The sequence below is a fragment of the Triturus cristatus genome, chromosome 1_2, assembly GCF_964204655.1.
Source record: "Triturus cristatus chromosome 1_2, aTriCri1.1, whole genome shotgun sequence".
Classification (NCBI taxonomy): domain Eukaryota; kingdom Metazoa; phylum Chordata; class Amphibia; order Caudata; family Salamandridae; genus Triturus; species Triturus cristatus.
This window is the reverse complement of record NC_140580.1, coordinates 948,620,218-948,636,201: the sequence shown is the minus strand read 5'-3', so window position 1 is coordinate 948,636,201 and position 15,984 is coordinate 948,620,218. Positions and strand designations below refer to the sequence as shown.

At 45.7% G+C, this 15,984-nt stretch overlaps 1 protein-coding gene across 1 annotated transcript in view; it reads left to right on the top strand.

The window, feature by feature from the left end:
* The window catches only part of MEGF9 (multiple EGF like domains 9), a 240,806-nt gene extending 225,766 nt beyond the window's left edge, over positions 1–15,040 (top strand). Inside the window, exon 6 of the mRNA XM_085609973.1 lies at positions 11,146–15,040. Coding sequence (XP_085466099.1) covers positions 11,146–11,597 — 452 coding nt within the window. The 3' untranslated portion in view covers positions 11,598–15,040. The remainder of the gene's footprint in view (positions 1–11,145) is intronic.
* Positions 15,041–15,984: the final 944 nt, after the last annotated feature.

Below are 15,984 nucleotides of genomic sequence, written 5' to 3'. Positions count from 1 at the left end.
AGTAGACACTTACATTCTGAAAGGCATTATGCACAACATTTGCAAACGAATGATTGTATTCTTGTGGTTATCACCCACAATCTAATGAAATAACTGAAAAAAACAAAACCTTAGAACAGTATGTGTGTTGTTACAGCAAGGCAATACAAGGTAACTGGAGTAATAATATACAATTGGCAGAGTTTACTTATAAAATTGCAATCCATTCAGCCACCAAGTTTCACATTTTATGCCTCCAAGGGTTCCACCTTTGTAGTCTTCCAGACACTCTATAAATATATCCTCTTGTTCCGGCAGCTGCAGATTTTATCGATCATCTTGAACAGCAAAGGCAAGTAATTACCAAAAATCTACAACAAGACAAAGACAGATTGTCACCGCAAATCTGAAAGAGACAAGTTAGTGATAGATTCCTTACCTTAGACTATCCCCAGGCGTCAGACTCCATCCGGAAAGTTTATGTAGCAGTACCCCCTGCGCGTCAGTAGGTGGCGTTGTGCGGCTTCGCGTCCATCGCTGGCGTCGTAAGCGCCGAATGAAGTCATGGAGACTACTTAGGCGCCACCTATGCGCGCTGACGTCGGTTCGTTCTTTTTCCGCGCCAGCAAGTGCAGATCCGGATAGAGCACGTACCTTAGTCACTTTTTGACTATCCTTTTTTCAGACTTTTGTCTCCTTTTTCTCCTTGGTGCACGTAGGGATACCTGGATTTAAGTCTTGTGGGGCTTGCCGTCGAAATATGTTGGTGGCGGACCCCCACGATGTTTGCCTCTACTGCTTGGAGACCGACCACGACTCCCAGGACTGTCGGGCCATGGCCCCGGAGGCCTTGAGGGAGCGGCGCCGGAAGTTGCTGGAGGCCGTTCCAGGTCCTGGGACCGTTCCCGAGAACAATCGCGGGGCCGCAGTCGTCGCTCCTCGGGCTCCAAGTCTTCGCCTACGGATTCAGGTAAGCGTCGACATAAAAAGTAGTCGAAGAAGCGAGTTCGCTCTTCGACGTCCCCCCCGTCGGTCCTCGGATGCGGACGAGGGGGACAGGGGTTCTGCCGCTGCGGCTTGTTTTGAGCCTGGGAGTCCCGCGGCTTATCCGCCTAACCCGGGTCCGTCGGCGACTCCCGAACAGGTGCAAGAATTTCTTGCTACCTTGGACTGCCTTTTTAAGCCTCGGGTTCCCGCCGCTGCACCTTCGTGCCCCGCGGTCCCGTGTCCGGATCCTGTGGGGCTGCCGGCAGGTCCAGCTTCGGCGCCACAGGATCCTGCGCTGTTGGCCCCGGCGCCACAAGGTCCAGCGCTGCCGGCTCCGGCGCCTCCCTCGGCTCCTCTTCCTCCGGCGCCGCAGTGGGTGCTGTTTGTCCTGCCCTTGCCCCGGTTCCAGGACCATTTCGTTCCTACCTGGGATCCGCATTGGGTGCAGTTTCCAACGCCGTATCTTCCTTCACCAACTCCAGCTCTGCCGCCGCAGCCTGTTCCCCATGCAACAGAGGTGGAGGACGACTCGGAGAGGTCCGAGGACCCTCTTGCCTGTCAGTGTGACTCCGAGCAGGACTGGGTGGACAACTTGGAGGATGCCGGCGACATTGACGTCTCTTCTGATCCGTGGTTTGCCTCTCCCCTGCCTACCATGGAGGAGGGCGCCTCCTACGCGATGGTGCTCCGTCGGGCAGCAGAGGTCCTCAACCTCCATCCCCGTACGATGGCCCTCAAAACTAACCTCCTGACTAGGGTGCTCCAGACGGCGTCCACTTCATCAGAGCCCCTGCTCCCCTTTAACGACGCCCTCACTGATGTCTTGTTGGGCACTTGGTCGCGGCCAGCCACAGGGGCTCCTCTGGATAAGAATGTCACCATCCGGCGCCTGGTGACCCTGCTTTTCTGACCACTCATCCTACGCCTAAGAGCATGGTCATCCAAGCCTCGACGTCACAGAGTGCTTTTGCCACAGCTCCGCCGGATAAGGACTCTAAGAAGCAGGAGCAGTTCGGTAAGAGGTTGTTCTCTTCGGCCAGCTTGGGGCTGAGGTCAGTGAACACTGCTTGCTTATTAGGCCGCTATTTCCATGCGGTGTGGGATACGGTTGCGCAGGTGTCGCCTCGGTGTCCTGAGGAGGTCCACGCTGTGCTTTCCCAAGCTGTTGCTGAGGGTAGAGATGTGGCTAAGTTCTCCATTCGGTGTGGTTTGGACACCGCGGACTCACTAGGTAGGGCGATTTCTACGACTGTGGCACTGCATCGCCACGCCTGGTTACGATCTACCGGGTTCTCGCCCGATGTCCAGAGCTCGCTCATGGACATGACGTTTGATGGCACTCGCCTGTTTGGCGATAAGGCCGACCGTGCACTGGAGCGTTTTAAGGACTCGCGAGCCACGGCCAAGTCCTTGGGTCTTTCTGCAAAGAGTCGGCCACTCCTGGTTTTCGTTCCTTTCGTGCCCACAGCAGGGGCACCCAGGCACGTTCCTTCAGCAAGCCTGTGCAGAACCGGCCTCAGCGTGGACTCTGCTTCCGCAGGGAACGGGTCTGGGAATCAGCGTGGGGGGTCAGTCCACCTCCGCACCTGCTGCTTCTACCTCCAAACCTTCCTAATCCGAGCTTTGTGAAGCACCCCACAGCGGTGGGTGGCAGGATCCGCCACCACCTCCCTCACTGGCGCGATATTACATCGGACAAGTGGGTGTTGCAGATCATCTGCAGGGGTTACTCCCTTCCCTTTCAATCCTCCCCTCCAGCCATGCCACCTCGGTGCCACCGCATTTTGGGGGATCACTTGGTACTTCTCCAGCGGAAAGTCATGGCCCTCTTGGCCAAGGGGGCCATTGCGTGCATTCCTGGGCCGGAAGTAGGGAGTGGTTGTTATTCCCACTACTTTCTGGTCCCCAAGAAGGACAAAGGAGGCCGGCGCCCCATCTTGGACCTCCGGAACGTCAATCGCTTCCTCCGGAAGGAGAAGTTCAAAATGCTGACAGGATGCATATTTTCACATCCCCGTCCTGCCGGCCCACCAGCGTTACCTGCGGTTCATGGTAGGCCGGGAGCATTTTCAATTTGCTGTGCTCCTCTTCGGCCTTACCAGTGCCCCACGGGTGTTCACGAAGGTGATGGCGGTGGTCACAGCTCATCTGCGCAGGTCGAAGGTGTCAGTCTTCCCCCTACCTCGACGACTGGTTGTTGAAGGCGGGCTCGCCCCAGGCAGTAGTCAACCACCTTCAGACTACGGCCGACCTCCTGCATTTGCTGGGGTTCTCCATCAACGTGCCGAAGTCGCACCTGAGTCCCTCCTCAGAAGCTCCCCTTCATCGGAGTGGTTCTGGATTCAACACAGTTTTGGGTTTATCCTCCCGAGCAGCGAGTCTGGGATATTCAGGCTATGATTCAGATTTTTCAGCCTCTGTCCTGGGTTTGTCAGGATGACCCTCCGGCTTCTGGGCCTGATGACCTCCTGCATCCTGCTGGTGACACATGCCAGATGGCATATGTGGGCTCTGCAGTGGGACCTGAAGTTCCAGTGGGCGCAGCATCAGGGCAACCTGCCCGATCATGTCCAGATCTCAGAGGGCACTGCACGGCAATTGCAGTGGTGGCTCATGAATCGCGTTTGGATCAATGGCAGATCCCTCTCCCTTCCCCAACCGGAGCACACAGTGGTGACGGATGTGTCCCTCCTGGGATGGGGAGGCCACTTGGGAGAGGTGGAGATCAGAGGACTCTGGTCTCTGGCGGAATCCCGGCTCCATATCAACCTATTGGAGCTTCGGGCGATCCGACTTGCACTGAAAGCATTCCTTCCCTCTGTCCGGGGAAGTGTGGTGCAGGTGTTCACGGACAACACCACTGCCATGGGGTATTGCAACAAACAGGGCGGGGTGGGGTCCTGGACCCTGTGTCAGGAGGCTCTGCGCCTCTGGACATTGCTAGAACGTCAAGGCATTACCTTGGTGGATCAACACCTGGCAGATTCTCTGAACGCTAGGGCGGACGAACTCAGCCGCCGGTGCTTGATGGATCACAAATGGCGTCTGAACTCTGACGTGGCGCAAGGTCTCTTTCTGCAGTGGGGAGAGCTTTGGTTAGATCTATTTGCCACCGAAGAGAACGCGCAATGTCATCAGTTCTGCGCGTTGGAATTTCTAAGGCGGCACTCGCTCGGCGACACTTTTTGTTGCGAGTGGTGGTGCGGTCTGTTGTACGCCTTTCCGCCTATACCACTTCTGCCCAGAGTGCTGAAGAAGTTTCGGCGCGACTGGGCCCAAGTCATCCTTGTGGCTCCGGATTGGGCACGAAGATACTGGTATACCGAGCTACTCAGCATGGCGATCGATGCCCCAATCCGACTGCCTCTTCGGGAGGTTCTTCTGTCGCAGCAGCAGGGGACGGTCCTCCACCCGAACCTGTCCAGCCTCCACCTCCATGCGTGGAGATTGAGCGGCGACAGTTGACAGCTCTCGATCTTTCTCCCGAAGTCTGTGATGTCATTCTGGCAGCTAGGCGTCCCTCCACTTAGACGGTATATGCCTGCAGGTGGAATAAGTTTGTGGCATGGTGCACAGCTAAGGCTGTGGATCCCCTTTCTGCCCCTCTTTCTGAAGTCCTTCTGTTCCTTCTTTCTTTGGCCCAGCAGGGCTCTGCTCTGGGCACTATCGAAGGTTATCTTTCGGCCATCTCCGCCTTTTTACGGCTTCCAGATCAGCCTTCTCTTTTTAAGTCCCCGGTTGTTAACTGTTTCCTAAAAGGCATTACACACACGTTTCCTCCCGTGCCGTTCGTAATGCCTTAATGGGACTTAAACCATGTCTTGACATATCTGGTGTGCGCTCCCTTTGAGCCCCTTCATACCTGTCCTTTGCTTCTTCTCACTCTCAAGACTGCTTTCCTGGTCGCTATCACCTATGCCAGAAGAGTGAGTGAGCTCCAGGCTCTTTCTTCCAAACCTCCTTTCCTTTCTGTTCATCCGGACAAGGTGGTTTTGAGGACCCGTCCTTCTTTTTTGCCCTTCCAAATCGGGCAGACCATCACTTTGCCCACCTTCTCTCCGCCTCCGCATTCTTCGAAAGAGGAAGAGAGACTCCACCGTCTGGACCCAAAATGTGCGCTGTTGTTCTACTTGCAGCGCACACAACAGTTCCGGGTGGATGACCAGCTCTTTGTTGGCTACGTGGGCACCAAAAGAGGTCGGGCTGTGCACAAGCCGACCATCTCTGGGTGGGTCGGTCTCTGCATTAAGGCCTGTTACTCGTTGGCTGAGAAGGAGCCTCCTGTGTGGCTACGTGCCCATTCTACCAGGGCAATTACAGCCACTACTGCCTTGGGACGCAGCGTACCCTTGCAGGACCTTTGTCAGGCAGCTACGTGGGCCTCGCTGCACACGTTTACCAAGCATTACTGCCTTGACAGTCAGTTCCGGAGAGACGGCTTCTTTGGCCATTCTCTTCTCTGTGATTTTCTGGTGTAATCTATTCGCAGACCCACCACCGGGGTTGGTATTGCTGGGGTATCTGTTCTAAGGTAAGGAATCCATCACTAACGTGTCTCTTTCAGATGCACAAATTACTTCTTGTGTAACGGTGTATCTGTAAGAGACATTAGTTAGTGATCGATTCCTTACCGCCCCACCCATCCTCCCCGTTCTGCGAACTGATTTCTAGGGTTAAGGTCATCCCCCTTTTTAGGGCCCTAGTTTCATGGCACCAGTAGTCAGTTTCTTGTATGGCTCTGCGTTCCTGGCGCGGAAAGTCGTGTACAGAACTGACGTCAGCGCGCATGGGTGGCGCCTAATTAGTCTCCGTGACGTCATCTCGGCGCTTACGACGCCAGCGACGGACACGGAGCTGCACGACGCCAGCAATGGACGCGGAGCTGCACGACGCCACCTTCTGACGTGCAGGGGTACTGCTACAAAAACTTTTCAGATCCAGTCTGACGCCTGGCGATATTCTAAGGTAAGGAATCTATCACTAACTAATGTCTCTTACAGATATATTGTTACACAAGTAGTAACTTGTGCACCAACTCCAAAGGTTCGGAACCGGAATGTCCTGGCTTTCTTTTCAATTTATTCTGATACTCCATTCGCCAGCCAAGTTCAGACCAAGATTTCTCAGACCTTTCAGTATCTGGAAACGGATAAATCCCTTTGTCTAAAGATGCCATCTTCGTGGAACATTCATCACCTTTTCCATGAAAATCCTGGCTTCTCTATCCTTTTCATAGTACCCCCCTCTTCCTCTGCTGCTCATCATGATGAAGGAAATCCCCAGAGTCGTCACACATCAACACATAGTCATTGACTTCAGCAACAAACCCCCCACAGACCAAGAACAAGTCAACCTAATGAATACACGGAGCGATCCTTCAAGAATTTCCACCTTGATGTTCTCCATGAGCACCTAACAAACATAGTAGCCATATCGGACCCAGCAATGACATTGAAATCCTTTTACTGGATCTCAGTAGCACCTTCTATATTGCAAACAAAAAAATACCCAGAGCCTGCTGAAACTCCACCCAGCAACAGTCAATCTGTATGCAACCTGATATGTGATATCACAGAAGTCCTGACATCTGACTACGAGAAAATTACCAGCAAGTCCCCCACCCTCCAAAAAAGCAGGATATTTCGCAAATTAATCACCATAAAGTGAACCGTTCAGCCACTCCCCTGCTCACCCCTTCTTTGAGGAAATGCACAGCTGGCAGCCTATTGAAGAGAAGGTCTAGATAAAATTCAACACCACTCCTCCTTGTGATGTTCACAACCATCCTGGCACCCAGCACGCATAATTGTGAGCATTCCACTCTCTTCTCCACAGAGGACATGATAACCCAACTCCATTCACTAAAAACAACATCAAAGATATAGTACATCATCCCATATCTCCTTATGAAGAAAGATTTCCAGGGAAGCCCTCTAGCTGCTATTGAACATAATCTATGCATCTCATTGATAGGGTGCCTTCTGGATGCTCTGAAAATGGGACAGATCCTGTCACTTCTCAGGAACCCAAACTCGACCCGTTTGACCTGGTGAACAGTCTAACAGTCACACGCCTGACCTTGCTGGAAAAGTTCATCAAGAATGTAATCTCCAACTATCCTCACGACTAGATCAGATCCTGTGTCTTTCTGCAAGATTGTTAATCCTACAGTGGTTCAAATCCTACCTAAAGAACAGAGATCATATAGTTCAAATGAGCACCTCCAGATCCTATGCAATCTCATTAATCTGTGACATACTCATAGACTCCATCATCTCAATAGTGATCTGCCTATACTGGGACCCACTGGGAGTACTACAGGCTGATAAATCTGTACACCGAGACTAAATAGCTGTATATGAAGCTAACAACCAACCATGCCATCACTTGGCTTGTGCCCTTCTTCACCACCGTCCAGGTCAGGATGTCCAAAGTCTGTCTTAGGCTCTAACTGATAAATACTAAGTAGTGCTTACTGGTATTTGGTATTTATTTAATTAATTGAATAAGTTACTTAAAACCATTGCATTACGATAGAACATTAAAAAATAAAATAAGAACATCACAATTCATAGAATTCAAACAGGATCTAAGAAAGTGCAATAATTAAAATTCCAGCGTTTGTTTTAAGGGCTTCTTCTCATGATTTCAATTGGGCATTGTGATTTTTTTTTTTTTTTTTTTTTTTTTTTTGGCTAGATCCGTAAGCAAGTGTCACCCTGCTAGCTCCCTGGAATCACCAAAGCTGCTTTAATTTCTTTTCTTTTTGCTGATACTCTTTTTTCTTATCAAGTGGTTACACTTGGCGACTGTGTTGGTGAATGGATTTTCGCAGGCCTGCATTTGAAATAGTCCGGTATCAGCGTTTGAATAGTTCGAGACCCGGATCGGGGAACCGAGCCAGGGTACATAGCACCCCTGATAGTTTGAACGAATCTGCACAGCGAGCCAGAATATAAGGTTCAATTTTTGTAAAGCATAGGGCAGAGGCTCCCTGGCAGTTGGTTACTTTTTAATCAGGCAAAGGTCTCTAAGGAGAAGGCTCCTTTCTTGTTAAAGTCAGACAGCAACACAGAAGGTGTAGCCATGATTCTCGTTTATATTCACATAGACAGCATGCTCCTCCTGTGTTCTGATCAGCCTAAGCTCGATTGAAATCCATGACTGTGAGTGCCAGCAATCACATATACATAATCTCTCTTCTGGCCTTAGTGTTGAGCAGGGCTGAAAAATAAGGCTGAGGTTTATTTGTTAAATATGAATCATTCAGCGGTATCTGGAAGGGTAGTGTTTTTAATGCTGCCCGGTCTTGCTGGTAAGAAACCTGTTGTACTTGTTTGTTAATATGTGTTTTCCAGATGATTTAGGAAATACAAGTCGGAGCAAGAGCTGATTTATTTATTTCAAGGGAATCCATTGCTTTCATGAGCTGCTTGTTCCATGGCGAGCCAGTTTTTTCAAATGTATCTCTGAAGCAGCTTTTTAGGGTATCCCCTGGAGATTTCAAAATTCGGATATAGTATTTTAAGCAGTCGGCCTCGAGGTTTAGTGATTATTTAACTAACCCCAGCTCTAATCTAAGTCTCGCCCTTGAAACTTGTTTTGGTAGTTGAAAGATTATTTTGTAGGCCACGCACTGAGCTCGCTCTAAGGTTTCTGAACAAGTACCCGGAAATGCTTGGTGTCCGTACGAGAGTGCTGGGAGGAGTGAGGCTTGAGTGACCTTTCTTATAGCCTCTGCTGACGGACTATCTAGCTTGTTGTTCAATTTTGTTAAACCATACATTATAGCCGTAGATTTATGGATCAGTTCTATTTTAAGAGCGGTGGATCTTGCTGTTTCTGTGAGCCATATCCCCAAATACTTATACTTCTGCACTGCAGTTATTATCCTGGTGCCATTTGTACCTGTAATACATTTTTTGTGTTTTTGCCGACCTATTACTAAAATCTTGGTTTTATCTGGATTGATGGTAAGATAATTTGATGTACAATATTCATGAAAACTAGTCCGTGCTCGTTTGAGGCCCACTTTGGTATGCTCCATGATGACTGTCATTTGCGTACGGTAGAATGTGTATAGAACGATTTCCTAGTCAAGGAGGGGCCATGCATTTATTAACAAGATCCTTTCCTAAGTCGGCGGTATACAAATTAAAAAGAAGGGGAGCTGGCACACAGCCTTGCTTCAAACCATCAGCAGTGTAGATGTAGACATTTTAGCTATTAAAAGTGAGGATGGGATGCCCCAATTCGATAATTTCCTCCACAACAGTTGTCTGTTAACCTTGTCAAATGCTGCGGTTAAATCGACAAAACAGCAAAATAGTGGAGGTTGGTGCTGCTGAGTTGCGTGGTGACAGAGGGCAGATAATGCGATTATATTGTCTGTTGTTGTGGCTCCTCCTCGGAAGCCTGTTTGAAAGAAAGGGAGCAACTTGTTTTCTTCGGCCCAATTTTCCAATTTTTTCAAGAGGACCCCTGCATATGCTTTGGCTTCCAGGTCTAACAAGGCTATTAGGCGATAATTGTTTGGATTAAGCCGGTATCCTTTTTTATGAATTGGGCATAATATTGATCCCTTCCAAGCTTCTGGAATTTTTCCGAGGGTATAAGCGGTATTGAAGAGCGGGGTGAATAACGTTGCCCAGCCCTCTGGAGTGGATTGGAAAATCCCCGCAGGGAGGCCATTTGGGCCCAGCGCCCCACTTGATTGCATGCATTTTATTAGTCTTGTAATGTCTCTTGATTGGATTGGGGTTTGATGGTCACATCTGTTCGATGGAACTAGGGCCATGGTAGATGTTAAATTATGTGTCTGGAACTGAGTTCTCACATGGTTCTCCCAAACAGGGGCCGCATTTGTCCTCGGGGGTCCAAGAGATTTTAATCTGTTCACATACTCCCAAAAACGAGCCAAAGATCCTTCTTTGAGCATGATGAATAACTTTTTCCATTCCTCGTCTTGCTGGGCGCGTTGCAGGGCCCAGATGTTTTTTTAATGAGTTTTCCGTGCTTTCTTTGCTGCCTATAATTTTCCGTAAGTTGGGTTTAATTTAAACAGACTAGATTTCTTCCTCAGGTTCTTCCGCATGAGGTTTATGGTTTGTTCCGACAGTGGTTTTTTAATGTCACTTGGCAATTGTTGAGATCGCTTTGAATAGCCTTTATGGCCCTGAAGGAGTGCTCCCAGCTCTCTGGTCATGAAATCCCAATTTGCTAAAGGAGAAAGAAAATTCCCCGGCTGTTCCTGTAATCGGAGGGTCACCTCATAGAGCCAGTTCATCACCTGGGGCGAATGAAATGGTTGCCATTTTATTCGTTTTCCTGCCAAAGTAAGCACGCATCTTGATGTCCAGAACATGTTCTTTATATCTATCAGTGAAAATCTTCAAAACTCACAGTGACCACAAAACCAACAGAGTGTTGTTCAGCTAGCCCAAATCATTAAAGGGCTTTGGAAATTTACTCTAGTTAACAGAATTCTTCTTTGACTTTGTCTGCCTATTGACATACATCACCTGCTGCACTACCAACAAGGCAGTCTGTAACAGACTCCCCCTACCTGGTAGGGAAGAATAAAGCCTCCCGTAGAGAGGTGCAGAACCTGCAGGAGGAGTAGAGTTTAGAAAAAGAAATCCAGATGCCTGGATTATCCTGCTATTCACTGATTTTATTGGAATACTATTAAATTGTAACTATGCCATACACACTCCCTTCTTCGTTTCATGATGGAACTGAAGGCCATCCATTTTTAAACTCCTTACCATCAGATAAGCACAAGGCTGTTCTGACACTAACAGATTGTCAGAAAATGTAAAAGGCAATATTGTCCTTGCCCATCAACCACCCAACTTATCCTTTATTCTTTCCCATGTATTGCCCCCTCCACGGTACTCTGCACCCCCGCTCAGCATTGGCAATTACTGGCGTCTACCTACGATGATCCTCCACATTGTTTGATTGTTCGCCACTTCTTCATTTGTAACTGGATTTGAGCAATGTAGATCCCCATACACACATTGCTCCTTTCGGTGTGAGGGGTTGTGTATGGCAGATAAAATATCATTTATTATATTTTCCTCTGTGGTATATTGTTGATCTTTTACACTCCTAAGTGTTTTTACCTGAAATTGGCATGTATGTGGTACAAACCTTTTTTTGTTTTCTCTTTTTTAGAAGTTCCTGCTGTTACAGAATCACGAGAATATACAACAGAAATAAATACCATAAAGTCAACAATATTTTCAACTTTAGTTGTTAATAGTACTTCAGCGCCAGCAACTGTGCAGACTACGTTTACAGTAATCTCTTCAGACAATGCAACATCGGCTGTAGCAGATGTTTCGTGGACTCAGTTTAACATCATAGTTTTGACTGTAATCCTCATTGTTGTGGTATTATTAATAGGATTTGTAGGGGCTGTGTATATGTATCGTGAGTATCAAAACCGAAAACTTAATGCTCCGTTTTGGACTATTGAACTTAAAGAAGACAACATCAGCTTTAGCAGCTATCATGACACGCTCCCCAATGCTGATGTGTCTGGTCTTTTGGAAGATGATGGAAATGAAATCACACCGAATGGACAGCTGTCATTGACCACGCCTATACACAACTTTAAAACCTGATTGTCCAAACACGAGTTATAAAAAATAATGCCCAAAAGGCAAGTTAAATACCATGTCAAGCTGCCTCACAAATGGAGCATGCTACTCAACGCAATTTCTTTTACATGCAAAATAGTGGAGCGGAAAACTAAAAATGCATGCAATTTATAAATAATTCCAGGTAAAGATGGAAACTTGTCATTGATAACATTTACATGAAGATTAATTTAATTGCTCCTGTTATGAACTTGAAATAATATATAAAGACTTTAAAATATATTTTTTTATGGACCGCTATTGAGTGTATTAGATGGTTACATGGTAATTTCTTAGACATCTACTTCAGCACTAATTGCGTCCAATTCCCACATCCCAGCGTGTAGGTAGAGCATAATTGTTTGGCCAGTACCCAAACATGTGCCAAAGCTTTGGATAGTGTTAATGTCTCATTCCCATTTTTTTCCAATGACCTCTGAAAATAGGAACTTAAGTTGTTCCATTTCATTTACTCAGTAGGTTAAGGCTATTTGGGTATTTTTTTTGTCAGTTTTGGCGGGTTTTTGTAACAGTTATGCCCCTTCTAAATTGACTTGTTAGTCGGGATCCAATTGATGCCTGAAATGGCTTGCTCTTAATGATTACATAAGTTGTCTGCTGCCCTTAGCCTTACCAAGGAACTAAGTGAATGCTCTCTTTGTTCGTAGACTGTTTGCCTTTCAGTGCATAATAGTAAAACACGTATGTACTTGAAGCTCTTCTAGTGATTAGAGGACTCTTATAATGGTACGTTGGTGAGCTGAATATTTGCTGTCCGTGTCAGAATTTAACAGCACCTATTTAGACTGAGCTGTTAATTGCATCAGGCAGAAAATCTACCACAGGAAATGTACATCCTTTTAGTCCAAAATGGAATAACGTTTCCATCACTGCACTAAGATACTATTTTCTAAAAAAGGCACTAGCAAACTTTGACCAGGCTCCAGATAAGTCTCTCATCAGCATACATAAATCTTGAGGGCTTCACTCGTCATAAAAAAAAAAAAACAGTATTGCTGGGAAGTAGATAAAAATCCTACCTTCCCAATGTATTCTTCTGATTTTGTAGACATTGACTGTCCTGGAGATAGTTGAATGTAATGTCCTACTAGGACTATCCAGGAAAGATTTTTCTTTTCCCAGGTATGCAAGGGTATTGCAATGCATGGTTTTAGGAGACAGACATAAAGCCTTAAACCTGGTTCTTTTCTTCACAGGAAGCCAATGAAGTTCTCATAATGTCCCAGATACTGGCTTGAAGTTTGGAATTCTCTTTAAGAATCTCACCGCTGCATTCTGTAGGCCTTGCGTTTTTTTCTGTAAGGACTGGTGAATGCCTAAGTATAAAGCATTACAATAGTGCAGCCTCGTTAACACAAAGGCTGTGACCACTGATTTTTGGAGCTCAAAATGGATTAAAGGAAAATCTTCCTAATCTTGCGCAACAAGAAAAAGCAGGAGGTGGTGAGTTTATTTATCTGTGCGTTAAAGGACAGACAGGAATCAAAAATTATACCCAGATTCTCGACTTAAGATATTTATGTGTGTGTGTATATATATATATATATATATATATAATTTTTTTTTTTTTTTTTTTTTTTTTTTTACCTATGCTTTGTGGTTTACGACTTATTTAAGCCATTGCAACAAGAAGATGAAGTTTGATTAGATGGTGGATCAGCTATTCAGTGTAAGCCTTTGAAACAGTCTGCAGTCCTTTCAGTAGTGTGGTTGTAGAAATGCTTCATTTCCACAAGATGGTGTTCTAAATAGGTTCTCACAGTTATCAGCATAGATGCTGAGATACTTTATTTACCTCACTATTGACAATCTTGTAAAATGTCAAAGGTCCAGAAAAGACGAGGTATCTCAGTGCAGAAGGTTGCAGCAGAGCCATGCATCTCCAGAACTCTGTACCACCAAATTTATGAAGTTGCTCCTATAATCATTAATTTAACTGTAATTCATGTCCCACATACAGTGCTTGTTAACTAATTGTTGACTGCTTTGGTTCAATAGCAAAAACCATTTTGAGATAGTTTGATTTTCCACTGGAACTACCAGCCTCTACCTCAACAAGAATTCTGTTGTCCCCACTTGTGCAAGCAACATATCTAATGATATATTGTCTAGCGATGCTTAGAAAATATTGATGGGTAGACTAAACTGCAAAAACCTTTCAAGCTCCAACAGTGATGAGGTTTCATCTTTGTGAATGACAGGGCTTTCAATGTCCTGTCCTCCTCACACCAGGTCTCTGCATTGCAGCTGCCATCCACATGAGAAGGGACATGTGTGGCCACTGCTATGAACATTACAAGGGAGCGCTGGATGGCATGTTTGTCATTGCTCAGAAGGTAGCCTGGGTCGCTGGTGGAGAGCGGACAAGAAGGAGCGTTGTCACTTGTCAGTAAAAGGCCTTCCTCTCGGCCTCCGCTCTGAGAGTTTTTACTAAGGTTGTAGTTTTCAGAGTTGCTTTCTAGGGGCATGTTCCCAACAGTCATTTCTTGGGCAGCCATATGTGGTGCAAGTCAGACTTTATGCCAGCACTATTATGGTCGTAGGCTGTGAGGTAGATACTCAGTTTTGGCAGATGTTTGTGAAGAACGTGAACAACTATGCACTGTTATCCTATTTCAAAATTTCCCTGCTATATTAGCTGTTCCAACACATTGGGAAGAAGGGAACTGGACATGATACTAAAGAAAAATCATTCATTTGTGAGTTCCTCTATTATAAACTTTGAGCTCCTTCCACTACCAACAATGTGCCCCTCCTGAATGTTTTCAGCCCAGCTGAAGTACATCTGTAAGCAGTTTTATGTAGGATAAGAGTGAGACGCGTGATGTAGGGACCGAATGCTGAGCTAGGACATACAGGTATGCACAACTAACGGACACTTGCTCTTTGCCCTTCATTGTATAATCATAGTGCTCCTCGTTTAGTAATGGACATGTGGAGTTGATTGTCCAAAGATTTGGCAACAGGTGATGCTTAAGACTTTTTAGAGTTACTACAAAACTGTGACCTAACCTTTTTTAAATATAATGTGGTTTGTTAACTTATAGTAGGATTGAAGGGGGAATTTAATTTTCTTTTTTAAAATACAAGATTTCACTTAAAGGTACTTTCATAAAGTGGAAATTGTGTTCATTGCACTGAACGACTGAAGATGTATACATTTGCAGTTATTGTACTGGAAGTCGCATGCACAGCCCCATTGTTTCCTTTAAAAATCTGTAATTTGTACTGTGCAAGGAAAGATGGCAATACATCTCAGGGTTATAAAATGTTTCTTATAATACCCTGATTAACTTATTGTAAATATACTGTACAATATCTGATCATCGTTGTAAATATGATGTACAATATGTGCTTGGCGTTTCATTTTAACTATTTGTAAAATAAATCACCCTATTTTATCTAAATTATGTGCACAGTAGGCAGTGACAGTGCATGAAGTGAATATTATGTGAATACCATATGTAGATGGGTGACCAGATTTCAACTTCGAATATTTTGTTTTTGTAATTTACTTCTCGTTTTTCTTCTCACTTGAAAATATCCCCCGAAATATTTTTTCTTTTTTAGTGTTTAACTCTACATTTGGTCATCCATAAATGTTTGAGTTTTGATTTTGTTAATCATTCATAACGGTAGATAATGTTCCGGTTCGTTCTGCTAATGTGGGAGTGATGAAATAGAAAAGAACATTTCATCTTAGCCTTGAAGTGAATGTAAAATGAAGCTCATGGACCAGATTTATTATACAAATGTATTTTGTTATATATACGTGGATGTTGTCAATCCGTTCCTTTGTTGGTAATGAGGTATTATCGATACATAGGTGTCAGTAATTACAATGTTTTAGTGATCAAACACTGTGTGTGTGACCGCAACCGTGACCCCCCCCCCCCCCCCCCCCCCAAAGCAGTTCACTTGTGATCAATCTTCAAGTTACCCAAATCCTTCACTAATTATCTTCTATGTTTGCATTACTGACTCCCAGATCCTGGATGTGATTTTAGTTTAAAATATTTGTTTTCTGTTTCACTCTTACCTACATTTCATGTCTGGCAAAACCAAAGACCTTTTCATGTGCTACAATGAAAAGGGGCTTTGAGTCTACCCTACAGTCCTTGGTTATGTTGGAGTAACCATCTTTAACCATTGCTCCATTGGCGTGTCTTTTATATTAATTTTGCAGTGAACATTTTGCATAGGTTACTCAAAAGAAAAAAGCTCTAACCACTACCAATTGCACCACACACCAGCTTTAGATATATGTGTGCAGATGTACGTTATCAGTACTTGGCAGTGGAGCAACATCTCTTTCTCTCCTGTGCCGCCCACCTGTCCAGTATGTACTGTG